This window comes from Corylus avellana, chromosome 10, assembly GCF_965113065.1.
Source record: "Corylus avellana chromosome 10, dhCorAvel1.hap1.2, whole genome shotgun sequence".
Taxonomy (NCBI): Eukaryota; Viridiplantae; Streptophyta; class Magnoliopsida; order Fagales; family Betulaceae; genus Corylus; species Corylus avellana.
This window is the reverse complement of record NC_142499.1, coordinates 13,978,846-14,006,323: the sequence shown is the minus strand read 5'-3', so window position 1 is coordinate 14,006,323 and position 27,478 is coordinate 13,978,846. Positions and strand designations below refer to the sequence as shown.

Here is a 27,478-nt window from a genome sequence, read left to right as displayed (position 1 = left end):
ACAGAGAGATCTAAAGCATCCTAGAAAGGACAGTGAATCCCAGTAGGAAGGATTGGTCTCGACGCTTAAATGATGCATTATGGGTTTATAGGACTGCATACAAAATGCTTATTGGTATGTCCCCATATCGATTTGTCTTTGGGGAAGCATGTCATCTACCAGTGGAGTTGGAGCACAGAGCATATTGGGCCATCAAGAAGTTCAATTTTGACATGAAACAAGCTGGTGACAAGAGAAAGCTGCAACTAAATGAACTTGAGGAATTGAGGCGTAATGCATATGAGAACGCCAAGCTTTACAAGGAAAGAACCAAGGCGTATCATGATAAGCAACTGGTCAGGATGGAGTTTCATGTGGGACAGAAGGTGTTAATCTATAATTCGAGATTAAGACTCATCCCTGGTAAGCTTAAGTCTAGATGGTTTGGTCATTGTGTTGTCACCAAAGTGTTTCCTCATGGAGCTTTGGAGGTTCATAGTCCAGAAGAAAATCAGACATTCAAGGTGAATGGACACAGAGTAAAGCCATATCTTGAATTGATATTGGTATCAAGAGATGAAGATTTGGCACTCCAGTCTATCCAATATGCAGCACAATAGTACTGAAGCAGAACCACAGTCTGGCTGAAGACGTTAAACTTAGCGCTCATGGGAGATACCCCACATCATATCATTTTTATTTTAATGTTGTTTATCATTTTTTTTTTATTTTTTTTTTTTGTATTTTTACCTAAGTTGTTTTCCATTATTATGTTAGTAGTTTGTTTTTTCAAGAAAAATTGTGCTTGCATTCAAGTTTGGGGGTATGCTAGGAGCCATACCAATCTAGACAGTTCTTCTTCTCCCAGGTCAAATCTTTCCATGTTATACACATATTGGGGACAATGTGTAATTTAAGTTTGGAGGTATGAGGGATATGCACACACATTGCATACATTTATCCTTAATTTTTCCTTACGTTTATATATATATACACACACACACACATGATCATGTTGTCTTAAAATTTTGGTTGATTTGAAAATAAAAAAATAAAAAAATAAAAATTGTGATTTGATTTCATTGGTGAGCTTAAAATTTTGAACAAATGATCTGATGATAGAATTTTTCAGTTTGGCTACTTGCTTTATGCAGTTGAGAATTCATATGTTTGATCTGGTCTTACACAAGCACATTAGCATATAATTTATGGGGTATGACATGAAAGTCTGATGTGTATGTTTCTATGTCTTGGATGAAACTAGACGATTTATTAGATGGATACTTTGGTATATATATATATATATATATATATCATTGATAAGCTTTTCACTAAGTAACTGAACATCTTGCCTCAAAGCATTGAGTGTTCACGTCAAAAGGTGAAGAATTTTGATTTTGTTAATGCCATGGTTAGTTTGGTTTCGAAACCTTTTTGACTCGAGTTTGTAAGTCCTTAGGGATGTTTTACACCTAATGCCCTAAAACCATCTAGTTTGAGAGTCATTCACTTAATACTCATTACATGGGTCAATTAGAAAGCTTAAGGGAACCAAACATGCACAGCCTGACTTAAAAAAAAAAAAAAAAAAAAAAAAAAAAACGGTTATGCCATAGTTTTTCATTATAATGGAGATTTCAGTGAACTTTGAGATATTGAGAGACATTGCACATTAGAAATAATTGGAAGCTTCAAATTTGTGTGCTAGTTCACTTTACACTGTTTTGAACTTGTGATGTCTTAGCCTGTCTTTTGTAAGTTATTATACTTTAAAATTTCACATCATTGTGAAGATGAAGTTTATCTTTTTATCTTTTTAACCAATTACCGATTACCGACTTTAACCGAACCAGTATTAAGCGTAACCGATAGTTATCCGTCGGTAATCAGTTAAAAATTTTATCGATATGATCGATAAGCTATTTTAATTTTTTATTTTTTAGAATTTCATATTTATTATTAAAACCAAAACGACGTCGTTTTGCTTGAAACCAAAACAACGTCGTTTTGGTTTCACGCCTATTGACTATACTGTTAAGTGTTAAGTGTATAGTCACTTAGGTTTTCAAAAAACCGAAACCCAGGCCAAGTCGTGTGCTTTTCTTCCAGTTTTCCCCAATTTCCTAAAGGACCCAAACCCGCACGGGGCACGCAGCGGCAGCACTGCAGCAGCCACCAGCCAGCGGCCCAGCAGGTCTCCCTCCGTTGATCCCTCAGTAGAAGTGCTGCAAGCTGCTCCCTTCGTCGATCCCGCAGCAGCGCCACTCCCTCCATCGACCCACTACAGCGTCATTCCCTCTGTCAATCCCGCAGCAACACCGCATCTCCGTCCTCTCCCTCGACTCTCGAGTCCCTCTGCAACACCTGCACCGTCGATCTCTCGCAAACTCGCACCATCGCACACCTGCACTGTCAATCGTCTCTCATAGAGTCGCATCGCATCGCAGCCCAGGTAATTTTCTGTGTTAACTGTTTTTTTTTTTTCCTGAACTTTGTGTATCCTCTCGTACTCTATTAGATCTCTCTCTTTGAAAAATTTCAAGATATTGTTTTATTTTCAAGATCTTGTTTTTCAGAGTTTCAATCGAGTGAAAATGAATCTTGTAAATTGAAAGATTTGATATTATTGTTGTTTGTTGGTAGCTTTTCCCATGCCTGTTGTTGATTTATCATAAAATTTTGGAGCTTCAAATCTAGTGGTTGTTGTTGGGAGAAATTACGTTATATACTTACATATGGCCTTGGTCTGTTTTCAATTTCACCTTATTCTAGTAATTATATATAGCTAGTTAGAGTTTCACTTTCACTTGCTGCTGCAGTACTCTTTGGAGCTTATACTCTTATAGTCTTATATGCTTCTAATACATCATTGATACTAATAATATTAGAGATGCATTATGCTTTCAGTTATTGTATTTGAAAACACCAATTCACAAAATTAGTTATGAATCTGATTCCCATCTAGTTTTTTGAACTTTTCATATACTGTTTTTTTTTTTAATAAGTAATTTTTCACAGTGTATGAGTTTTAAAAATATTGAATACAAACTATTTTTATTTTTATAGTAGTTTAGATGGATGCATATGCACCTACATCAGCTACTTCTTCTTATCCCATAGATGATGAAGAATTAGAAACATATGATGATGAATCTGATGAGTTTGAAACGAATACCCAAGGGATTAGATGTGCTGGTTCTATGGAAACATCTCATAGTCGTGGTGGACGACCACCAATCCCTGGTAAAAAAAGATTAAGAGTGAAAAGATATTCAATATGGGACCATTTTATTAAAGATAGAAGTAGTGCTGAAGATTTTCCTACTGCAAATTGTAACTACTGTGGGAGGCAGCATAAATGTCATCCTATAAGAAATGGCACCTCTAACATGTTGTACCATTTTAGAAATTGTGAAAAGTACAAGAGCTTAAAAGAAAGAGAAGATAGCTCCCAGTCTAAGTTCACTTTTGTGGCCGGAGAGAATCAGAGTAGTGGTGCTAGTGATAATAACCTAATTATTGCTAAGTATTCTGAAAAAATTATTAAGGAGACACTTTGTGAAATGATCATTGTTGATGAATTTCCATTTTCAGTTGTGGAGAAGATGGGTAGTAGAAAAATGTTTAGGGTTCTTGAGCCTCGATTTACTCTTCCTTCTCGCTATACAGTGATTAAGGATTGTGTTAAGTTGTTTATAACCAAAAATGACCTAATCAAAAAAAAGTTGTTGATAGCTGGTAAAAGGATTTGTTTGACTACTGACACTTGGACTTCAATTTAGAATATGAATTACATGGTTGTAACTGGACATTTCATTGATCCTTCTTGGAAATATCACAAAAGAATATTGGCATTTCGCCAAGTGTCAGATCACAAGGCAATAACGATTACCAAGGAAATAGAGCAATGTTTGGTGGAATGGGGGATTAAAAATTTGTTGGTGATAACACTTGACAATGCAAGTGCTAATGACAAGGCAATGATTGAGTTTTAAAAAAAGAAATATGTCTAATGCAAATGTTATTTGTCGCCATAACTTTGTCCATATAAGGTGTTGTGCGCATGTTCTAAATTTAATTGTGCAAGCAGGTACGAAGGATGTACATGATTCAATTGAAAGGATCCGAAATATGGTGAAGTATGTGAAGGGATCCCTCCAAAGATTGGCCATCTTTAAGTCTTGTGTAGAAAGGAAGCAACTTGGGTGTAAATCTTCATTGAAACTTGATGTTTCCATTAGATGGAACTCTACTTATACCATGTTGGAGGTAGCACAAAAGTATGAAAGGGCATTTGATCTTATGTTAGATGAAAATTTGAATTTTTTCAACTATGTGAATGATGATGAGTTGGGGACTCCGACTGAAGATGATTGGAAGAAGGTTCGACACTTTGTTAAATTTTTGCGTGTGTTTTATGAGGAGACAATAAGGATGTCGGGTTCCTCGTACTCAACTTCTAACTTGTTTTTTGATACACTCCAAAATGTTTATCATTGTTTGAGGGAGTATTGTGAAAGTGATGATTATTCGTTGAGTAACATGGCAACAAGTATGAAAGAGAAATATTATAAGTATTGGGGAGACTTTGAGGCTATTAACCCCCTGTTGTTTCTTGCTGTTGTGCTTGATTCACGTTACAAGATATCCGTCTTGGAATTTTGGTTGCAGACAAATGTGGGTACATCAAAAGCATCAAGAATTATTGCCAACTTAAAGAATGTCTTGGACCAGTTTTATTAACATTATGCTAAGAATGTTGAAGGAAGTGGGAGTAGGGTTTCAAATGAGGGTGTGGATGTCGGTACAAGTTCCGAAGGTGTGGGTACTAATAAGAAAGATGCTTTAGCTATTTACCATTCCTTTCGGGCGTCCAAAAATGTGATGATGTGTCGGACAGAGATAGAACAATATTATACGGAGGAGGTCGAGTCACCAAGTAAGACCTTTGATATTTTAATGTGGTGGAGGGTAAATAAGTCAAAGTTTCCGGTTCTCGCCGAGATAGCACGGGATGTCCTTGCAATTCCACTTACCTCTGTTGCTTCTGAGTGATCCTTTTCGGAGTTCTTTGGCTCTGAAAGCAGTGGAAGCTCTTATTTTTTGTCAGAATTGGTTGAGATCTTCTCCCAATTTTGAGTATGGTGAGCAACTCTTGCCTGATACTGAAGATGAAGAAAGCTACAAGCTTGAGTCGGGTAATATTTGTTAATTTCAAATTTGTTCATTATTCTAATTATTTGATTAAATTATTTTTATTTTTTACTGATCCTTTAAAAATTTCACTGTGATAGAAATTCTGTCTAATTCCCCCACATTTGATGAGGATTAAAGGTTTGATGGATGAACTTTGTGAGGTGATGTTTTGTTTAAAGTATTTGGTAAGTTTTTTGCATCATATTTTTTTTTCTTACTTGACATTTATTTCTTACTCTTTAATATTAATCCTAATAGCGATTAACTATGTTTATGCTTTGTCTATTGAAGGAAGCAAATTTAAGGAATTGAAGATAATGCATGTTTGAGGTGGATCATGGAATTGAAAATTATTGTGTAACCTTGTTTATGTTTATTCATATTGATTATTATCTTTATGTTTTCTTTCTACTTTTGATATTTGTGTAATCGGTGTTGCCCTTTATGTGGGTTAAACTTATTTTCCTCATACATTTATTTGCCTATTAATTTAGATGGATAATTGCAGGACAATATTAAATATATATATATATATATATATATATATATATATATATATATATATCCTCCATGCTATAGTGCTACAAGCCCTTTAGGACAACGACAACCCTACCAAGAATGAGTTAAGGGCTTGAGTAGACCATATGAAATCAAACTAACACACATACACACACACACACACACACACATATATATATATATATATATATATATATATATATATATATATATATATATATATATATATATATATTCATTTTAAATAATTGTCTATGATATATAAAACAACTGAGTTCATCATATGATAACATGTTTGTTCGGTGTATTATTATTCTCTAAGTTGTGGATTTTCACATATAAAATATACATTTTTTTATAGTTGGTTGCTTTCTTGAGGATGATATTGTATGAGAACATGCACAGGAAACTTACTATTGATGACTTAGCTAAAATGATCTTTATAGAGAAACCGAGATGGTAGAATATATGCGAGAAATGTTAAGCCTCATTCTTCAAACCATTTCTCAACCACCTCCATATATATCTTGTTTAAATTTACCATTTAATATATAAGACCCACATATAGACCTATAAATTTAATGGTTGATTTTTTATAATTTGAAAAAAAGATGATTAAGAGAATGAGGCCTACAATTTCTCAATACATGTGGACCCACAATTAGGGGTGGGCAGATTAACCGATTACCGACTTTAACCAAACCGATATTAACAGTAACCGATAGTTATCGGTCAGTAATCGGTTAAAAATTTTATACCGATAAACTTATCGGTCGGTTAAAAAATTTTTATCGAAAAATCGATATGACCAATATGACCGATAAGCTATTTTTATTTTTAATTTTTTAGAATTTTATATTTATTATTGTAGTGGATCAAAAAAAAAAAAACTTCAATAAGCTATTTTAGCCAAAAATATACTCTAAAATAACTAATTTTTAATAAGTTATTTTAGGCTTTAGCTCAACAAAACGTATTTAGGCATCCAAAACAATTAATTTTTGGCCCAATTAGCAACCAGTAAAAGCCCAATAAAAAGCCCACAAAAGCCCAAACCGATTTAACCGACTGGTTAACCGATTACCGATATGACCAATAATTTTCGGTTAATACTTCTTATCGGTCAGTAATCGGTTAGGATTTGGTTAACTGATAGCTTATCGGTTAACCGACCGATAAGCCCATTAACCAGTCCGAACTGACCGATACCCAGCCCTACCCACAATCACGCAAAATTACCTTCCTTGGGCTACTCTATGCAAGATATGTTATTTTGACAAGGTATGACCCAAATGTTCTCCATTTGTTCACCGACTTATTTTTTCATGACACAAATGTTCTCCATATGCATATTCAGGGCATGACATAATTTCAACACAAGAAACGAATAGAAACAAATGCAAGGTATAGGTAGAGTTATTTAACACGCAAAATGAATTTTGACATAGCAGATCCAAAGTTGTTGTCAAGAGAATTGTTAAGAGAGAAGTATGCATGGTGAATGAGGAGAACAAAGGGGGTGGCTCTTAGGGTTGAAAAGGCGGGCGGTTAATACCCATAACCACTAACCACCTAGTGGTTAGCGGTTATGGGGTTTACTAATTGTAACCGCTAACCGCATTTTTATATAATATATATTTATATAATAATAATAATAATAATAATAATAATACTTATAACATGATCATTAAATTACAATTTTTTTGAGATAATTAAATCACAATTTAAGTATTAATATATTATCACTATGATTTATATGATTATACAACATGATGATTTGATCAATAAATCATATGATTATATAATAGCAAATAATACATGTATAATATGACATAACTCATAAGTTATAAGTCTACAAGTTAATCATATGATTCATATTATTCATGTACAATGATAATCACATTCCATATAATATCAAATTAATTATTAATTGGCATTGGATTAAACAATGTGTTACTTATAACCACAATTGAAGTATTAATGCATTATCATTATAATTTATATGATTATGTCACATGATCAACTAATGATTAAATCATATGATTATTTAACCCTATATAATAACAAATTATACATATAAGTCATAAGTATACAAATTCATACTAATACAACAATTAAGTACCTAGAGACTTAGTTCTAATATATGTTATAAACTTATAAGTTCATGTATATTATAAATTATAATTATACATTTATGCATATTGAATAATATAAATGTATAAGATTAATACTTAATCATATGATTCAATGACAATTTAAATACTTAATCAAGTTGTGTACAAGTGAAATGATGATTTATAAGAATTGTTGTAATTTTATTTGTATTATATGTTGCGTAGAAGGTGACCTACAAGGATTTTGGAAATTTTATTTGTATGTTGGGTTTAATTCCTTGTTTAAAACATTGGTAAATGTTGATTCCTAACAAGTTATGAGATGCATTTAAGGCTTTTTTAGTACAAGTAAATGTAAACTAATGTAAATTCGTGGTCAAACATTTTAGATTTTTCAATATGGGCTCATTTTACTAATTCGGCCAAATTTGAGGAATATAACAAATTTTGATGCTAAAATGGCCATGAAAAGGCCAAAAAAAAAAAAAAAAAAAAAAAAAAAAAAAAAAAGGGGGAAAAAACGATTAAAGTGAACCCAAAAAAAAGCCAAACTCTCAAAATGCCCAACTTGTAAAAAGCGGTTAGCGAAGGCGGTTATTTATTTAATAACCGTTAACCAGTGGTAGCGATTAATAAATCTTACTAACCACCTAAGCAGTTACGATTAGCGGTTTTAGCCACTAACCGCTAACTGTAACCGCCTTTTCACCCCTAGTGGCTCTTGGTGTATTTTTCGAGGTTTTTATTTTTATTTTTTTTATTAAGGATATTTTCATCGTTGAAGGAACATTGTCCCACTTAAAAATTTAAGAGATATATTATCAATTTGATACGAATAATGCCATTTAGTAGACTCTCATATGACTGTCATACTACTATGATGACGTGATAGTGAAAATTGAACATAAATTTATTTGAAACTGGCTTGGAGAAAATTTCCTTTAACCTACTCTAATAAGTGTGTGTCATCTCTCACATGTTTTGTTTAATATTTTAAAAGTCGTTTATTTCTATTCCAAGTTTTTAGAAACTTAAAAATGTTAAATGACACTCGTCATTTATTAGAGTATGTTGAAGGAACTTTCTTCCAAAATGGTTTGGAGGAAATTTGTGTCTGTGAAAATTTTAGATTAGCAATGGCTTGAACAAAAAAAAAAAAAAAAAATCAATGGTTGATATTCATTGTCACATCATGATAATTGTATGTCAGTCATATAAGAGTCTACTAAATATCATTTTTCATTTGATAATAGTATGTGAGATAAATAGACTTTTTTTTTTTAAAAAAAAAAAGTAAAATTAATAAGGTTAGGAGGTATATTATCATTTTGTTACAATGGAATTTTTATGATTATTTGATCAAATTCTTATTAGAGATCTTAAAATGGATCTAAGGTTATGTCTCAAATTAAACGAATGTTTACATCAAAATTGCACTTATTTCCTTTATACGGGGGAGACAGGTGTAATTTAGACGTAACTATAAATACCTTGAACATATTACATTTGGGTCAGCCAGTTGAGCCCATTTTCCGTCTCTCAGAGATCAGAGCGATGCAGAAGGGCTCTGATTCCTCTTCTCTGGTTCATCTAAATATTGGTTAGCTCTCTCTCCCTCTCTCTATTGGCTCTTTGTAGTTATCGTTTTCGTAACAAAATGAGAACCTTAATTTTCATTTCTTTCTCTTAAACTCTGTTTGGTTGCCAACAAAGTGAAAACTAATAAATCTTCTTTGTTTTAATCTTGTTTGGTCTGTGGTTTACAAAATTGAGAAATAGTTGTATTTTGAAACTATTTCCAATAACTAAACGGAGCACTAGAGTTGTTGGGATTGCAGTTGCTGAAATTTGTGTGCTCTTTTCGCAGGAGGGAAGAAATTTTGCACAACTGTTGATACATTGACTCAGTGCGAGCCCGATTCGATGCTCGCTGCGATGTTTAGCGGTCGCCACACAGTGTGCGAGGACCCCGAAAAGGTAGATATATCATTTGAAATTAGCCTTTCAAATTCTTTTTATGTGCTTGCACTTGAAAGTATGGCTAATTCTTGTTGTTCGTAAGAGAATTATGCCCATTCTTTGCAAGCATAACATGCTAAAGTTTCTTATATGGGAGTTTTTGTGGGAGGTGTGGAAGGTCCTGCAGGTCATGCTCGTTAGATCTCAGCTTATTGCAGAAAACTAATTTAACAGTGGATAATGTCAAGATGAATGCGATTTTAATGTAAAACTTTAAATGCTAGTTATTCAGTGTAAGGTTTACTTTAAATAAGGCGCATTATGGGCGTCTTCGGATGAAATTGCCATTAAGCTTTAATCCAATGTCGATTACTTTTTGTGGCATCAAATATTTAATTTCACATGGAAATTTTTTTTTTTTTTTTTTTATTTAGTTTGGTGTTGGAGAGGAGGCTTGAGAGCTTGCTGCTATTTGTAGTCTTAGATTTGAAAACAATATTGCTTTAGTCTGCATTTGTAACAGAGCTACCGGAAGTCTTTTTTAAATTGGTAAGTGACACACATACATCCAGTGGGTCTTGAACCACGACTTCACCATCCATTCTATGCCAGTACACCTTTGTCTTTCTCCTGTATATAATTATGTTCAGAGCATTGGGAAATCAGTTGCGTTACCAAAAGTGTGTGGGTTTGCTTTTCCTTCCTTTCTTATCCTTACTTGAACAACCCAGGTAGGTGTGAGATGTAGCAAGATGGTAGGCATGAGTTTATAATTGATTATAAGTTTGAAGTTATACTTCTAAGGAATAGTCTCTAAACCGTGACAATTGCTGTACTTCTAAGAAATAGCCTTAGGTAAGGACACTGTTATGTACATGAAAACAAACCAAGCTTTATCCTCTGCATTAATGCTTGATTGGTTGGATACTGGATAGCTGATTGCTAAGGGCGCCACCAGGGCTTTCCAATTTCTTATCATTTTCGTTTCTTTCTGCTTTTTCCCCCCCTTGTCTATTTGATTGAGAGTAACCTGTTGTTTACACTTGCTAGATAGACAAAAATGAGTTCAAACAATTTATGGTTGTGTCATCTCAAAAGTCAAAAGGAGTTTGCTTCTTTACCTGTGTCTGAATTTTTCGTTGATGATGATGATGGTGATGTTAAGTGTACCTACGCTGAAGCTGCAGAGCCTCTGCGGCCTGACACCTTTATCTTTTTATTTTCATTTTTATTCTTTCCTTTTAGCCATTGCAACCAAATATGAGATTATACATTCTTTGTTTTGCTGGTTTAGTTCAATATCTTATAGATACATATAAATATACATAAATCTTATTTATATATGTATATATGCATATATACATGCATACACATTTATGTGTGTGTGTTTATATATATATATCAAATTTGCAATCCTCCTTAAATTTCTTACTATAAGGCTAATGTCAGTGATTGAAGTGCCTGCAATTAAATTAGTCTATAGCCTCCACGTAATTTTCCAAGCATCTATAGTCTCTCTCTCTTTTTGGTATTGGGGTTGAGGATTTCTGAAATCAAATTCTGTTTTCTCGTTTTTTATTTATTTATTTATTTAATTTTTTTCTAAATATTTTTATCATATTGGATTCTTGCAGGGATATGTTTTTGTTGACAGGGATGGGAAGCATTTTCGGCATATTCTCAATTGGTTGAGGGATGGTGTTGTTCCCACACTAAAAGACTCTGAATATTCAGAGCTTCTTCGGGAAGCAGAATACTATCAGCTACGTGTAAGCCATACTTCTATGTAGTTGGTTTATGTCGCTTGTTTTTTTCTCTGTTTTTCTTTGGTTACCGTACTGGTATTTTTTCAAATTCATTACACTAAGTGCAAAACTTTAAAATCTTTCAGGGACTAATAGATGGAATTAATGCTATTCTAAATAAGAGGAAGGAAGACGATGAGATTAATACGGAATTGACACGACTTGATATCATCAAGTGTATTCAATCTGAGAGAGTCAGATTTCGAGGGGTTAATCTTTCTGGTCTTGATCTTTCAAAACTGGTAACTGTGCCTTTTGCTGTGTACTTGGAATAATTTACTGTTAAAATCACATGCATGTTTCTGCGTCATAGAATTTTGTTAAAGTTTTCTGATGCAATTTTCATTATATTTTTTTTTTTTTTTTGATAAGTAATGCATTATAAAAACTTTTTTTTTTTCTTTATAAATTTTTTTTAATACTACAATTTGGTTAATATGGTTTGATTTAATTGCTGATAAACACTTTGTGGCTGCTTTTTACATTTTTATTACTGCAATTGCTATGGGGCTCACTTATTTATTTTATTTTTTTGGTAAGTAGGTTTTTTGACACCAAGGGGAGGGAGGGGGAAGGGGGATTCAAACTAGTGACTTTCGTTTTATGAGGAAGCTTTATGATTTTGAAATCTAAATCCTGGATATAAATTCTAATCTACCCCATTGAAACACTGCTATGTGATGGTGAAAGATTCAAGAAAAATATTTATGGGATATTGCTCTATCTGAAACAATTTTTTTGATGCAGGACCTTTCGCTTGTGGATTTCAGCTATGCTTGTCTTAAAAATGTGTTCTTCTCACGTGCAAACCTTCAATGTGCTAAGTTCCGGGTAGGTTTAATTTTAATCCTTTGCATTCTTTTTGTCATGTAAGGTTACCACTATTTTCTACAAGTTATATATTAATGTTCTTGACTGCCTTTGTGCATTTTTATGTGCAAACTTCAATGTGTTATTTTGGGGTAGGTTTAGTTTGGAAGATTTATTGTCCAACCTATCTCTTATAAATTTGAGCATGAAGTTGGGATTCTTTATTTCACCACCTCAACGTTTTTCATTTGCTTATCGCAGGATGTGGATGCTGAGGGCTCCATCTTTCACAATGCTACATTGCGTGAGTAAGAAACTAATGCAGTGCTTTACTGTCCAGATTATAAATTATATAGATGGCCTTCATAAAAATGATTTTATCTTGCCTAGGGAAGGTGTGAATTTAATGGGGCAAATCTTCGAGGAGCCTTATTAGCTGGAGCGAATCTTCAGAGTGCTAATCTACAAGGCAATCTTTTTTCAGCTTTCAACTATAGTACTTCTTTCTTTGATATAATGCATTGAAGTTAGTGACCTGTATTATCATTTTTATTTTGGTTTTGGTTGAGAGCATCTAGTGTTACTTATTCTCTTCTAAAAGAATGATGGAGAGTCCCTTTTGAAACAAGTATTCTAAATTATGTATTATTAATTATCAATAATAGAGAATTGCATGTGGGTATGAAGAACATGATAAGAAGATAGGTAAAATCTGATGAACTACCCTTTGCCACTTCAAACTATGGGGTCAGTCGTAATGTTCCTGGTAAGCTTTTGATTTGAGCATTAAACCCTTGTAGAAACTAGTACACTTTGTCTTTAATTACTGACAGTAACTCACTGGTCTTTCTAGCCATGTGGGATAGCGTGGCTTTGCGGCTCATATATGCAATAACTATGAACCAGTAGAAATGACTCATGTTGCGGCCCTCAGGGAAAAGATTTGGTTGCGAGGGCAGTGTGTGGCATGTTCCAAGTCTCACATGTGGTGTCGACTATATTCATCTGCATTTATGAATGGGTATAGGAGTTCCTTTTATGACTAGTCTTTTTCTGATATTCTGTAGCCGTGCCTAGTATGTTCTTGGGTCATCACTAATGGTATTAGAGAAGACATTGCAAGAGTATTTTGGGGGGCATATGGTGATTGCTACATTGGGCTTATGCTAGGTCAAGATGGACTAAATAAGTGGGTATGGAGATCTCCAATTATGACTAGCTTTTTTGGGTATCACTTATGCGTCCCAAGGTTGTGATAAATATTATGAGACCTAACCTTGTTATACCAATTGCCTTGAGGCATTGCAGTGTAACAATGGTTTCTTGGACGAGGGTGGTGAGGATTTGCAGCATCTAGTCAAAACAAAGGATGCTCAGGCAATTTGAATTGAAGGTGTTGTGCAGGTGTGTGCTGAATCTTATATCAAGCATGCATTAGGTTGATTAAAGTTGTGTAAAGATGCATGGAGAGTCCAAGTGACTAGTTTTTTTTTGGAATTCGCTCAAATGTGAGTAGCTCATCTTTGAGTCAGGATATATTCCTAATCTCCATTAGGAGTAGACAATGTGAGCGAATTGTTTATTACTTATCTTGCTTCAAATTTTTCATTTTCTCCTCAATTCTTCAAATTGTTTTTTTTTTTCCCCTCAAACGCAAACGATGTGAGGGAGGAGAGAGAAGACATTGCTGCCACCCAAAAAAAAAAAAAAAAAAAAAAATTGACTAAGCACAAATGGTAAATTGTTTGAACATTGCTGCCACCATCAACCACTATTGATTCCCCAACTCCTTTTAATGTTCCCACTACCATCTATGATGGGAAATCCTAGCCAAGTTGCAAATTGGGAAATGAGGGAAACTGTTAAAGAGGTGATAAATGGTGCTAATGGATAGATGAAGGGCACAATGGACATTTTGAATTGAATGGCACTCTTTAATATTCAAAGATGGGTCTGTAGTCGTGCGAATCTCACATGTTCCAAGAAAATATTAGTTTCAATGTTAATTACAGATGAACTGGCTTTTTGCCACAAAGGTTGAAACTCTAGGGTTGATTGCTTGAATTAAAAGTCCCCCATAGCTTGGAATGTTAAAGTGTAACTTACTACAAATTTATTATATTGGTTTATTTTTATGTTTATCTCATTGGGTATGGAAAACACTAATCATCTAAGTAAATGTAAGATGCAAGAAATTATGTTCCTTTCTCCTTTTTTTTGGCTAAATAAATTGAAGAAGGATAAGAGTGAATGGAGTTTATTAAGTACAATTTTGAGCCCATCTCAAAAGAAGTTATTATTCTGATTTGGCTCCCTGATACAATATGATACTAAAGAAATCATTTTCAGGTAAAAATTGGATCAGAACTTCATATTCTAATTGAGAGTAGTTAGTTGATAAAGAGAGAGATTTGTAAAAATATGGAACTACACTTACCCTCTGAACTACCACCTTATTTGCAATAACAAATTATCATTTATTCTACCAGCCCCTTTCAGTTACCCTCATTTGTTAGGATTTTCTGTTAAACCCTAACGGAGGAAGCAAAATGACAAAAGTACCCCTGCATAAAATAAAAAGTCCAGAAAAAAAAAAAGAAAAGAAGCAAAAGCAATAAAAGGACCCATGGCCAGTCCATGACTCAAATCAATTATTTTATTTTATTTTTTATTTTATCTAAGGGCATAGGTTGTATTTTCATAAAATTTTGTGAGGGTTATAATTGACTTTTTTCATCAAGTGATCCGTTAACCATCTAAATTAATGAAAGGTTTTAATGGTAGGAAATGGGCTGGTAGAATAGCTCTCGACATTGCAATTTTTTGAAGTTTGAAGGGACATTGCAGATAGGGTGGTCATCCCCCGGGGGGGGGTGGGGGGGGTGGTGGGGTTGGGGTTGGGGTGAGTGTAGTTTCTCCTAAAATATATTGTTTGTTTAGAGGAGTAATTCCATCAAAAACGAAATGGAATCCCATGCTTGGAATGACGTGCCATAGTTCTTGTGTTCCATTTCTCCCATTGCTCATAGTTTAATAATGGTTGATTTTTCTATTTAAGCTCAAACAAAATGTTGAGCCATGACATTTTCTATTTATATCATTAATTAGAGCTTACATTATCTGCGGTGAAATTTCATTCAAATTTAACATTAAATTTTACAGATGCTTGTTTGGTGGATTGTAGTTTCTTTGAAGCAGATCTGCGATCTGCACACCTACAGGTTCAGCATTTCTTAACCTTTAAGTTATCTTGGACTCGGAGTCCTTTGTTTCTTTGTTTCTGGTTTTTTGGGACATTGATTAATGAGCTAGTAACAACAGCGTATCATTTTAGCAATGGCCTTTGTACAAACAAAACCTAACAAAACCTACTAGTCTTCTGAAATTATTGCATGATTAATGTGCTGAGTTTTTGGCTTTACGCCGGAAGACTCTGGTAACAACTACTATTATGTTCTAACAGAAGGGGGGGGAAAGAAGAAGAAGAGCACAACTGCAATATTATTTAAAGTTAGCTAACTATACTAACACATTTCTCTGCTACCTCTTTAAGATTTAAACTTCAATAGTGATTAAGCTTGAGGAACCAAAATTCACTGCATAATCTATTTTTTTGGTTAAGTACTTTCATAGAATAATTAATTTTTGATCTTTTTGTTATATTTGGAGTAAATTTGATTTAAACCTGTTTTCCAAGAAATCGATAAAATATATTGTTGATTGTAAGGAACTAAATCTAGTAAAAACATTGTTTCAACTGTATTTTTGACATATGAACAATGTTTCGGTCCCTTAGGGCTTGTAATTTTGATTAGGATTGGAAGAATATTGTACACTATTTGATATTCTTGTGAGAATTTATATTCATAAAATTTTTTATAAAACAAATTTATTGTATTGTTTTTCTGTTTCAGATATTTATACCAGTGCTCATAAGTCTATGGAGTTAAGACAAATTCGACCTCATCTGCGGTTAAAAAGTTGGAATAACATTTAGCAACTTGAATATCTAGCATGTGATTTATTATAATAGATTGAAAGCAAATGACTTTTAATCTTCACAAGAACATGTAGCTTTGTTTACATAGTGTTTCTTCTGGTTCTAAAGATCTTGTTGGTTTGTGCTTCATTTTTATAGTTTATTCCTTCTTATATGCCACACAGGCACACAGACTCACATCACCCACTTGTAGATATGTGAGTTTTTGTGAAATGTGTATTTTCTATTTTATATGATTTCATGGTTGAACAAGAGTTTCTTCTTTTTTCCCAGTGGAAGGAAAATGTTGATATTTTTGCTTGGTGCCGGAGTATTACTTCTATTTACATTGACCACATGTGTGATTCTTTTTTTAATTTGTATTTTATATTGTTTCATAGTTCAAGGGAGGGTTTATTTTTCATGCTGAGTACTGAAATAATACTCGTTTCCTGATTGGGATGTTCATCCCTTGGGGTTTTCTGCTTCAAAGTTGTCATGACATAATTATTTGTTTACTCATATTTCAGAATGCTGACCTTACTAATGCCAATTTGGAGAATGCTATTCTGGAAGGAGCCAATTTAAAGGTAAATGTTATGTTTAGCATTGTATTTAGTGTATTGGAAAGAGAGTGCAATGCAAAGGAATTTTGCATTATCAGAGTGGGAATTGTGAGGATTGAAGGCATAAAATTAATTTGAAAATAGTTAGATGTCATTATAAAATGAATTTAAGAAGGCTTACCTAGTAATATTGATGAGGAAAGAATTATTTTTTTTTTTTTGATAAGTAAATGAGGAAAGAATTATTATGCCTAAGGTTTTCTTTCTCTAAGGTCTTATCTTTGAGATAACAGGAGTAGGTTAATGGGATGAGAAAAACCATTTCAATTTTCAATTCTCTTATTTATTTATTTTGTAATCTTTTGTTTATGAATGATATTTCTTGTTTGCTGTTTGGCACCAAGGAACTGATTAGCACTTTTCATTTCCATACATTTTAGCAATCAATGATGGTTTGCTTTGTAGTCAAATCTTGATTATGATGCTTTTGTTAAAGTTCATACCGACAATAATGCCTCAATGAGGTTACCTTTAAGAAATGAATTTTTGGGGGATTCACATACTAAAGCAACCCAACCAAGCTTCCTTCTAGTTGATGCAATATCATTCAGGCTATATTCTGTTTAGATAATGAGATGGGTGAATATTCATAGGTCGTCATTTAAGAATTAGAAGACAATTATAATGGAGATTTTGATGATGCAATTTTTTATTTTTATAAAGATTAATTGATACTTTACTAGTGGAAAGGCTTGTCAATTCTGTGTTTATCCTCGGGTGCTAGCATGTAGTCCTCGGTCATTTGAGATGGGTTTCTTGAATTGGTTCTATATAGAGGCCACTTTTTAGCTTTCAGTGGTAGTAGTAGTAGTACTAGAGAGAGAGAGAGAGAGAGAGAGAGAGAGGGGGGGGGGGGGGTTGTGATCTGTTTTACAATGGGGTATCTCGAATGGTGTTTTTGGGTAAAGTGAGTGTTGTTTGGCTATTGGCCACGATGGAGGATTTGGTTCAAGGAAAAGAGTGTGCTGAGTTTATTAAATCGTCGAGGGATGGGAACAAGGCTTTTTTAGCTCGGAGAGGCTCTATTAGGTTTGGCCAATATTTGGCGGTGGGGAATGGTGAGTTTTTTTGTAATACCAGAGGGGAGAGAAGGGAAGGATTGGAGAGTTTGTGCCTTCGAGATGAGAAAGGTGGTTGTTTTGTTGAACTATCCCTCGGTGAGAGGAGCAGAACCTCGTATCCATGGCAGCCCATCGGTGTATTGTAGTCAAATGATATGGGTGGCTCCGACTTAATGTCAATGGGAAAGGCGCTGGAGAGTAAGTACTACCAGAAGGTCTTATGTGGAGGTGTTAGATTTGGCGGGGCATACTCAGGGATGCTTGGCACCAATAGTGATGTTAGAGCGAGCGCCGGTTGAGCTTGCATTGAGGAGGTAGTCTAGGACGATATGGGCCCCCTGGGGGCATAATACAACATGCGCTTAATCTCATAGGAGGGCCACACAAGGATCGTTGGGTATTTACATTAGGCCTAAAAGGATATTGCACATGGAAGGAGTGCATCGGAAACCATTCCCTCCTTTCATGTTGCAGTAGGAGTGAGGTGGTGGAACTCAGTGGGGCCTTACGAAATTTGAGAAGTTAGCTAGTGAAAATGAAAGGGTTAGTGGAATGGGTTATTGCAATAGTGGATGAGGGCTGAAAATTTATTGGGCCAGAGGAGGTTAGTAATTTGGAACATGCCGATTTTCTTAAGAAGAAGCCTATGCTTACAGAGAGGGCCCAACTTGCTTTTAATTCTCCTACTATTATTCAAAACCCATCTCTACAGGACAAAGCTTGTCGTGTTTCTAAAAGAAAAAGCGCCATTTCCCCAACAAGTAAAATGATCATTTCATCTTAAGCCTACTTGTATGTGGGTAATGAAGACATGGGTTGGGGAGGCCTCATCTTCGGGTAAAGATCTGGTTGTGGGAGTGGGCCAAGAGAGTGGAAGTTCATCTGCTGATCCTGGCATGGTTGTAGGTCATGCGGGTCCTAGATCTGCCCAACCCAATGGTCCTTCAGTGGACTTGCCAGCAGCCCTCGATGACTCAGATGCCAATATATGAGGTGCACCGAACATTTCAGGGGTCGCAGCTGTTAGGTTTTTTGCTCGCCCTAGGTCTATCGTCCACAGTGGAACTTTTGGATGCTTGCTGCAACAATTTATCTCTGTTAGATTTTGCTGTTGATGAGGCTGCGATGGTCCCCATCAACTTTGAGTTCTCCAATTTGGTCACTAGCAGTAACATTTTCAGGAAATGGAGAATTGCCTTGTCTGTCTCGGCAATGGGTTTTAGTATAGGTGATGTGGATTCTGTTTGCTTGATAAATGGGGATTTAAGGGCTAAGTTAGTTCCTACAACACCAAAGAAGTTCCATGCCCCGAGCCTAGGCTTGTTGCAGTTGTCACAATCCTTCACCGCTCAGAGTGGGGTATTGTTGTTAAAAGGGGGGAAGCGGTTCCCTTTGTTGGATTTTTTTTTTTCTTTCCCCCTTGCCATCCTATTCTGAGGAGTTGGGGGGTGGGGTTAATGTTGATAAGGGGAAAGGTATTGTACTTGTTGAGATTGATGGGTGTGATGTAGGAGGTGTCCTCTCGTCAATGTAACTCAGTCTCGCCAGGATATGGAAGTGTTTTATGGAGGAGGCTACTTTGTTGACCTCTTTCCCTCCATTTGCGAAAGAGAATTGTACAGGGGCAAAGTCATCAGCTTGGGTTTCGTGGAAGGTAAGGAAATCCATCATCATTTGGGGCTATCATGTGAGGGTTTTGAAAAGGAGTTTATGGCCTTGCTTACGACCTTTGAAGTGAGCCACTCCTAGAAGGAATCCACCTCTAGTTCCAAATTGGTTAACAAAGGAAGTAGAGAATTAAAAAAGGTTATCATGTTCCATCAACTATGATTCGAAAGGCAGTAGTTCTAGCTGAGGTAGAGTTAAGCGGAGGGCTATGATCAATTATTTGTGAAGCCTAAGTTGTTATCTTGGAATGTAAGGAGGTTGAATGAAGGTGCAAACGTCTTAGAGTCAAAAGCATGCTTGGGCAATGGAAGGCACTTATTATTTATCTGCAGGAATCTAAATTGGAATTCATTACCAACAATGTTGTGCGTAGTTTGTGGGAGTGTCATCACATAAATTGGTGTTATTCTACTTCAAGAAGTGGCGGTGAAATCTTGCTTATGTCTAATAGGAGAGTGGTGGAGAAAATCGAAGAGTGTGTGAGGGAGTTTACTGTTGCCTGCTCTTTTTGAAATATCAAAGATGGATGGATTCTCTTGGCTTTTGTAGGGATTGTGATAGAAGATATTTATAGGAGGAATTGGCTGGCTTGCTTAGTTGGTGGAACTTGTCAAAGTGCATTGGGGATGATTTTAATGTCACCCGCTTTCCTAGTGAAAGATCGGGTGAAGCTTGTTTTTGTTCCGCTATACTGGATTTTATAGAGTTTACTTTGATTAGGACCTTATGGATATCCCCCTTGAGGTGGGACTTTTTCGTGGTCAAACAACCGGGATACCCTTTCTTGGTATAGAATCGATAGGTTTTGTCTCTCTAGTTCTTGATTGTGGAGGGATTTAGGGTGGTTAAGGTATGAAGGCTTTGTAGGCTGGGTGAAACAATAGTGGTCTTCTGATGACTTTCAAGGCTTCCTAGGTTTCATTTTGGCTTGCAAACTTAAGGCCTTGAAAGCTGACTTAAGATTGTGGAATGACCAAGTGCTTGGTAATGTGGAGAAACCAAAAGTGCTCTTCTTGGATGAATTACAAGCTCTTGATGGTTTGGAGGAAGAGAGCTTTATGTGATGAAGAGAATTGAGGAAGGAAAAAGTGGTTAGTGATCTAGAGAGGGATATTTTGTTAGAGGAGATGAGCTGGAGGTAGAAATCGAGGGTGACAAATGCACGAATTTGTTTTCATTCAGTGGCTAACATGAATAGGAGAAACAACTTCATTGCATTGTTGGTAAATGGCTTAGTTACTTTTGATCATACTGAGATGAGATCGAGGACTACATTGTGCATTTTTATGATAGATTGTTTACTTCACAGCTGGCTGGCCTTTCATTTGATTACATTGATGAGGAGGCCACTTGGTTAGAAAGGTTCTTGAGGTGGTGAAAGTTACGAACAAGGATAAGGCATTGGGCTCTGATAGTTTTACTATGGCGTTCTTCCAAGCTTGTCGGGATGTTCTTAAAGTAGACATTATGAGTATATTCCATGTGCTTCATGCCAAAGGAAAAGTTTGAAAGAAGCCTTAAAACCACTTTCATTGCTCTTATTTCAAAGAAAATCAGGCTGTCGATGTTAAGGATTTTCCCCCTACTAGAGTGAGTGATGTTTACAAGATTATTGTCAAAGTTCTAGCCGACAAGTTGAGAATGGTTGTTGAAAAGAATATCTCAAAGCCTTAGAATGCGTTTGTCTTTGGTAAGCAAATCCTGGACTCTGTTCTTATAGATAATGAATGTTTGGATAGTAGGATTAGATTCACTGAGCTAGGTGTGCCTTGCAAATGGATTTCAAGAAGGCTTACAATAATGTCAATTGGAGTTTCTTGTTATAATTGCTGGGGTGCGGTTTTGGGGAGAAATGTTATACTTGGATAGCGCATTGTATTTCCTTGGTGCGTTTTTCTGTTTTGGTGAATGGCTCCCCGTTGGTTTCTTAGTATTTCCCGTGGTCTGAGGCAGGGGAGATTCTTTGTCTCCCTTACTATTTGTTATGTCATGGAGGCTTTAAGCAAAATGCTCTCTATGGGGGTTTCCTTTTAGGTCTTTTGTTTGGGGTCTAGGAATGTTGGTGTACTTAACTACTGTTTGTAGATGCCTTATTTTTTGAGGCAAACCCACATCACCTCTACTCACAGCCTTGTTCTTATACTTTGAAGCTATATCCAGGCTGAAAATTAAAGTAGGTAATTTCGATAATGTTGATAGTCTGGCCAATATTTTGGATTGCGGGGTTCCTTCGTTGCCTTGAAATATCTTGGACCTTCATTGGGAGCTTCTTTTAAGGCCAAGTCTATTTGAAATAGTGTTATGGAGAAGATTGAGCGTCGTTTCGCTAGCTAGAAGAGGATGTACTTGTCTAAAGGTGGTAGGATTACTTTGATCAAGGGCACCCTTTCCAATTTGCTTACGTATTTTATGTCTCTTTTTTCCTCTTCTTGTTTGTGTTGCCTATTGTATAAAGAAGTTACAACGAGATTTCTTATGGGATGGGCTTGGTGAAGAATTCAAATTGCACCTGGTAAGCTGGTGGTCTAAGGTTTGTTCTCTGGTCTCAGGGTTGGAGGTCCAAAACTTACTTTTGTTCAATCATGCTCTTTTGGGGAAGTGACTTTGGCGCTATCTACATCAGAGTAAGCCCTTATGGAGAGTTGTAGTGGATTCGAAATATGGAAACTTGTGGGGTAAGTGGTGTTCAAATGAGGTTCGTGGGTTGTATAGGGTGAGTGGGGTTATGAAAAAATATCAGGAGGAGTTAGGGTTGTTCTATGGTCATACCAGATTTAAGGTGAGTGATGATTTCAAGATTAGATTCTAGCATGACCTGAGATGGGGATAAGATCCTAAAGATAGGGCTTTCAATTTTTGACAAGATCTGTGAACCCGGCACGAAATTAGTGAGTTAGGGTTGAGGAGGTCTAACTCGTTTAATTAAATGGGTTGGATTAAGGTTGACTTACATATTCTTATACCCATGTCTTAACACGACCTGAATCCGACACGACATTGAGGACTAAATTGTTTTTTACACAACTTGTAAACCTGACACGAGCTCAACACAAAATTAGCAAGTTAGAGTTGAGGGGTGTGACTTGTTTAATTAAGTAGGTTGGGTTAAAGTTGACTTATATAATCATAATTATACTCATGCTACAACACGACCGAGCCCGATACGTGAACAAGAATTGCCATCCCTACCTAAAGCAAGCATTCTTGGATTTTTATAGTATTGCTCGTGTTAAGTATGCTTATGTGGCGGACCACTTGGAGTTGTGTAATAACACTCATTTGTGAAATGTAAGCTTTATCAGAGTTGCACACGATTAGGAGATGGATGTCTTTGCTTCATTCTTCAATTTGTTATATTTCTTTAGATTGAGATGAGGATGTGAAGACAAGTTTTGTTGGGCCACTCCAAGAGAGGGTTGTTCAACGTTAGATCATTCTATAATGTCCTTGTTCCCCATGATAGTACTCCATTTCCCATGGAAGAGTATTTGGCGGAACAAGTTCCCCATGAGAGTGGTGGTTTTTGCTTGGTCGGCCGCCTTAAGAAAAATTCTGACCATTGATAACCTAAGGAAGCATCATGTCTTAGTGATTGCTTGGTATTGTATGTGTAAGAGGATTATGTGGATTATCTTCTACTCCATTGTGAGATTGTTGTGGGCTTGTGGGCTTATGGAATGCTTTCTTCAGCCACATTAGGTTAGCTTGGGTTATGCCAAGATGAGGGGTAGACCTTTTTGCTTGTTGGAGAGGGCTGTGTGGCGATCATCAGAGTGTAACAGTGTGGAAGATGGTTCTGTCTTACTTATTGTGATTTCTTTGAAGGGAAAGAAATGATAGAAGTTTTAAAGACCGCAAGAGGACAATAGTAGATCTAAAGTCTCTCTTCAATTCTCTTTATCATTGGACAACTACTTTAGGTGATACTGATTTGCCAAATTTTATTGATTTTTTTTTTCTTGTTTTGGCTAAGTGTATTTCTTGTATAATTCTTGTGTATCTGGTCTGCCTCGTTGCGCTTTTTAATAAAATTCCGATTAATTATCAAAAGCAATGTTTGTCTTTGTGGTTAAAATGGACCTTTCATGCACAAGGAAATGGAGAATCAAAACACAACTGAAACAGGGAACTGCACTGTACATCAGAGTGGTCTCATTATAGACTGAAGTGCTTAATGAAAGGATAGACTGACATCTTTCTGCTGCTGCTATTTTAGCTTCTTCTTCTTCTTCTTTTTTTTTTTTTTTTTTTTTTTTTTCTGAATTGGAGAAGGGGAGCAATTTCAATATTCCATTGGTGGAGATAGGGTGTTTGTGACTAGCTAGATGATACCATTTCAACTGCACAATTATAGCTCTGTGGTGGGGAATCTATATTTGCACTTCAGGACCTTAGGTTAACATCGATGTTGCAACAGGAACGAATAGAGCCAACTCGTAGATTGGTGTTGACGTGTGCAGCAATGTACATTCGAGATTGGCCTCAAGTATGTGTTGCATTTGGAAGGAGTCGTTGAAGATTAGGGACTCGTAGAGGACAGGCCAGAGTTATTTGTGAGGCATTTGTTTTAGTGGCTTGCAGTGTAGATATGTTAAGAAGGTCCTATTTTGGGGCTTAATCTGTGGTGGGACGTACATTAGAGCAGAACCTTTTTGGGGAGTTATCCTAATGGTATTCCTTCTATTGGCCTGAATGGAGTGTCATTATGCAGTTTATATAGCGTGCACGGCCAGCTTGCTCCTCTTTTGCCTTCTTAAAGAAACACGAAAGGAAAAATGCAAATAGAGATTTGTAAAAGTTGATTTTCTGTGATCTGCCATTGTATTTGGAGCCAATATTGTCATTGTTGTTGCTGTTGTTTCTTTTGTTTTTTTGGTCATTTTGTTTACAGGGTGGGGGTTGAGGGTCTTGTTGCTTCTTTCTATTATTGTATTTGTTTGGCAGTGTAGACATGTTTACACGTGCATGTTTTGTGCGATCTAGATTTTGGGATGAAAACATCCTTCATGATATTTTGGATAGTAGTTGCCTTGTTTATGTGTATTGATTAATGTAACTGATGATAATCCGCTATGCAAGAGTGAGAAGAGAGGTAGTCACACTACATTTGACAACATTAAGGTTGTCATACTATCAAAAAAATTAGAAAGGTGATTTTTTTTTCCCTGTTGATAGTTTGTCTAGCTTTTTATTTGATTCTTTCATATCAACTGCATGTTTCAGGGGGCGAAGTTGAGTAATGCCAACTTAAAGGGTGCAAACCTTCAACGAGCTTATTTACGGCAGGTCAATCTTCGGGATACAGTAAGTGAAGCAAACCAGGGTTAATTTGTGATGAATTGTTTTTAACGTTGTCTATATCTTATCTTAATGCAATTGTTACTGCTGATCGATATTTAGTATATATAGAACTTTATCTGTGTTAGAGCAAAAATCTGTCACGTACGGACTGGGGGTTGCTCTTTACCTGCAAAACCAAGAATGGGTTGTCAATAAGCCTTCGGTCCTGCAACCGGAGGCAATCTGGTGCCGAAGTCAGTGTCCTGATCTTAAGGGGGGAAAGATAATGGAGAGTGAGAAAAAGAGAGCTCCTTCTCTAATTTGAGAATGGTGTCTTGTGAGAGTCTGAGAGCTTACCCGAGGGGGAGAGAAGATAGACCTTATATTTGGTCTCTCAGGGGCCTCTCTTGGGCCTTCTCGAGCTCCAGCAGGATCTGGCCGTATTTTGGGCTTTTCTGGGCGTGATAGTTGGCCTTTTGTTCGATTGGGTCTTGGGCCTTCTGTACTGGATTTTTTTTTTGGATCTATCAATCTGCTCCTAACCTCTTGACCTTAAGCTATGGGAATTTTTATCCTTTGTCTTGGTTATATTAATTAGCAATTCTATATTTATTAATTTTTGCCATAGCATTTGGAAGGTGCAAAACTTGATGGTGCCAACTTGCTCGGAGCGATCAGATGACAAAAGCCGTACGCAGGTGGATGGGTTGTCACTGTCAGTCTCAATGTATAAGCAGCCTGTCTGATTATCATCCCTCTTCGTCCTGCCAACACTGGAATCCCTGAACGAAAATATTTGTGCAAATTGTGGATAGTTGCATTCATAATTTATTCACTTAACAGTTGTGAATAGTGTAGCTGTTGCTTGTAATGCTTAGCACAAACCAAGGTAAATGTCTCATTTGCTTCTGTTTATAGCAGAATATGCTTTTACCACATAACACTGCTGTTGTCAAGAATGGCTTTGAAAAGATGCCTCTGTTTTGGAACGAGGATGCTGTGGTTTATGGCTAGTGCTCTGTAGTAAAAGGACCAGTTTGAGATACCTAGTTGTTACGTAAGAAATACTGCGTGTAATTCTAAGTTTTTACTCTCTCATGTGACAGTAAAAAAGTACTATTGAATTTTGATTGGTTAGTATAGTGAAATGCTACATGCACTCCTAAGTGCATACTCCCAAAGTGTACTACTTAACATGACAATGAAAATTACTATTTAATGATTATTTACCTAAAATTCAATGGTGATTTTTACTTGTCACGTTAGGAGTGCACTCGAGAGTGTGGACTTGGGAGTGCATGTAGCATTTCTCATTTGTATATGATATATCAATTGTGTTTAGTAGTACCACATCAAGCAGTAAGTACTTAGAAGTACATGTAGCATTGCGAAATAAAATTTTATTTTCATTAAAAACTAAAGAAACTAAGCTTACATTGAATTTGAGCTATACTTACATGAGTTTTCTAGGAAGAATAGCTAAAGTTCTTAATCCTTTTCCGCGTTTGAATAAAAAAAAATAAAAAGAAGCTAAAGTTCTTTGCCCTTGGGCTTGAGGCTAAAAGGATCCAGGTTGATGGAAGAAATCAACTTCTGGCTTCAGGGCATGTTTCCTAACTGAAGTGCCTTCCATTAGATTTTTGTTGGCAGCTTCTTGTCCAAACATCTCTTGAAGATTCGTCAGCCAGGCTTGGCAGTAGGCAGTGCTCTTGCGACAGAGTGGTCATTTCTTCTGCCGGATTTAAATTTTCTACAAATTGAGTTGTAAAAAGTTTTTCAACCTAATCTCTAAAAGTGTTGTGTCCTTTGAGCGAGTGAGAAATCCTTTTTTTTTTTTTTTTTAATATATATTTTTTTATTAATACTACTAAAAAAGCATGTGAGAAGTATGTAATATTAAAAAAATGTGCATCTTACATGTTAAAGTACACTTGACACTTTTAGAAACTGGGTCAAAGGCATTTTTTAACAATACAGCTATTAGGATAGGAAATTTATGTCTCGACTTTTATGCTCATACGTGGTATTTAGCAACAAGAAGATCAAAACTCTTTCTAATCAATATAGTTTTGTTCAATCAAAGGATTAGTCATGATGAATTTGTAAAATAAATAATTTTTTTTGGATCGTGATCACATGGCAAGGCAGCCAGCATCGGGACCTGGTTGTTATCTGAAGGATTTTTACTCTGACAACTTTGTCGGGACTGGTGATCATACTAGCCCATAATGATATGGAGGAGATGCTAAGCACCACCGAATTTACTTAAGGTTTGCCATGTACCTCATTCCAGACGAGGAAAAGAAGGTGAACAGGTTTGAGAGGGGTCTGAATACTCGCATCCGGACTATGATGATGTGCTTCGATATCCGTAATTTCTCCCAATTGGTGGATTGGGCTTTGATCTACGAGGAAAGTTTGAAGGAGAATGTGATATAGTTCGTAGACCAGAAGAGGAGGGCTCATGGATTTGGGTCATCAT

At 35.8% G+C, this 27,478-nt stretch overlaps 2 protein-coding genes across 2 annotated transcripts; both read left to right on the top strand.

Annotated features, from left to right (window-relative positions):
• Positions 1-212: 212 nt before the first annotated feature.
• LOC132162339 (uncharacterized) lies at positions 213-599 on the top strand. The gene has a single exon (XM_059572582.1). The coding sequence runs from the start codon at positions 213-215 to the stop codon at positions 597-599; it is 387 nt and encodes a 128-aa protein (XP_059428565.1).
• An 8,738-nt stretch (positions 600-9,337) lies between these two features.
• On the top strand, positions 9,338-26,084 carry FIP2 (potassium channel tetramerization domain-containing protein / pentapeptide repeat-containing protein). Its single transcript, XM_059607647.2, has 11 exons — positions 9,338-9,408; positions 9,676-9,785; positions 11,402-11,536; positions 11,659-11,814; positions 12,320-12,403; positions 12,644-12,690; positions 12,778-12,851; positions 15,545-15,603; positions 16,892-16,951; positions 24,940-25,020; positions 25,625-26,084. Exons 1-11 carry the CDS (start codon positions 9,363-9,365, stop codon positions 25,676-25,678), a joined length of 906 nt encoding a protein of 301 aa, XP_059463630.1. The 5' UTR covers positions 9,338-9,362; the 3' UTR covers positions 25,679-26,084.
• The last annotated feature ends 1,394 nt before the right edge of the window (positions 26,085-27,478 follow it).

Coding starts and splice junctions, on each gene's coding strand:
- LOC132162339 (XM_059572582.1), top strand. CDS start 213: ATGAAACAAGCTGGTGACAAGAGAAAGCTGCAACTAAATGAACTTGAG.
- FIP2 (XM_059607647.2), top strand. CDS start 9,363: ATGCAGAAGGGCTCTGATTCCTCTTCTCTGGTTCATCTAAATATTG. Junction 9,409..9,675: donor TCTGGTTCATCTAAATATTG/GTTAGCTCTCTC, acceptor CTCTTTTCGCAG/GAGGGAAGAAATTTTGCACA. Junction 9,786..11,401: donor TGTGCGAGGACCCCGAAAAG/GTAGATATATCA, acceptor GGATTCTTGCAG/GGATATGTTTTTGTTGACAG.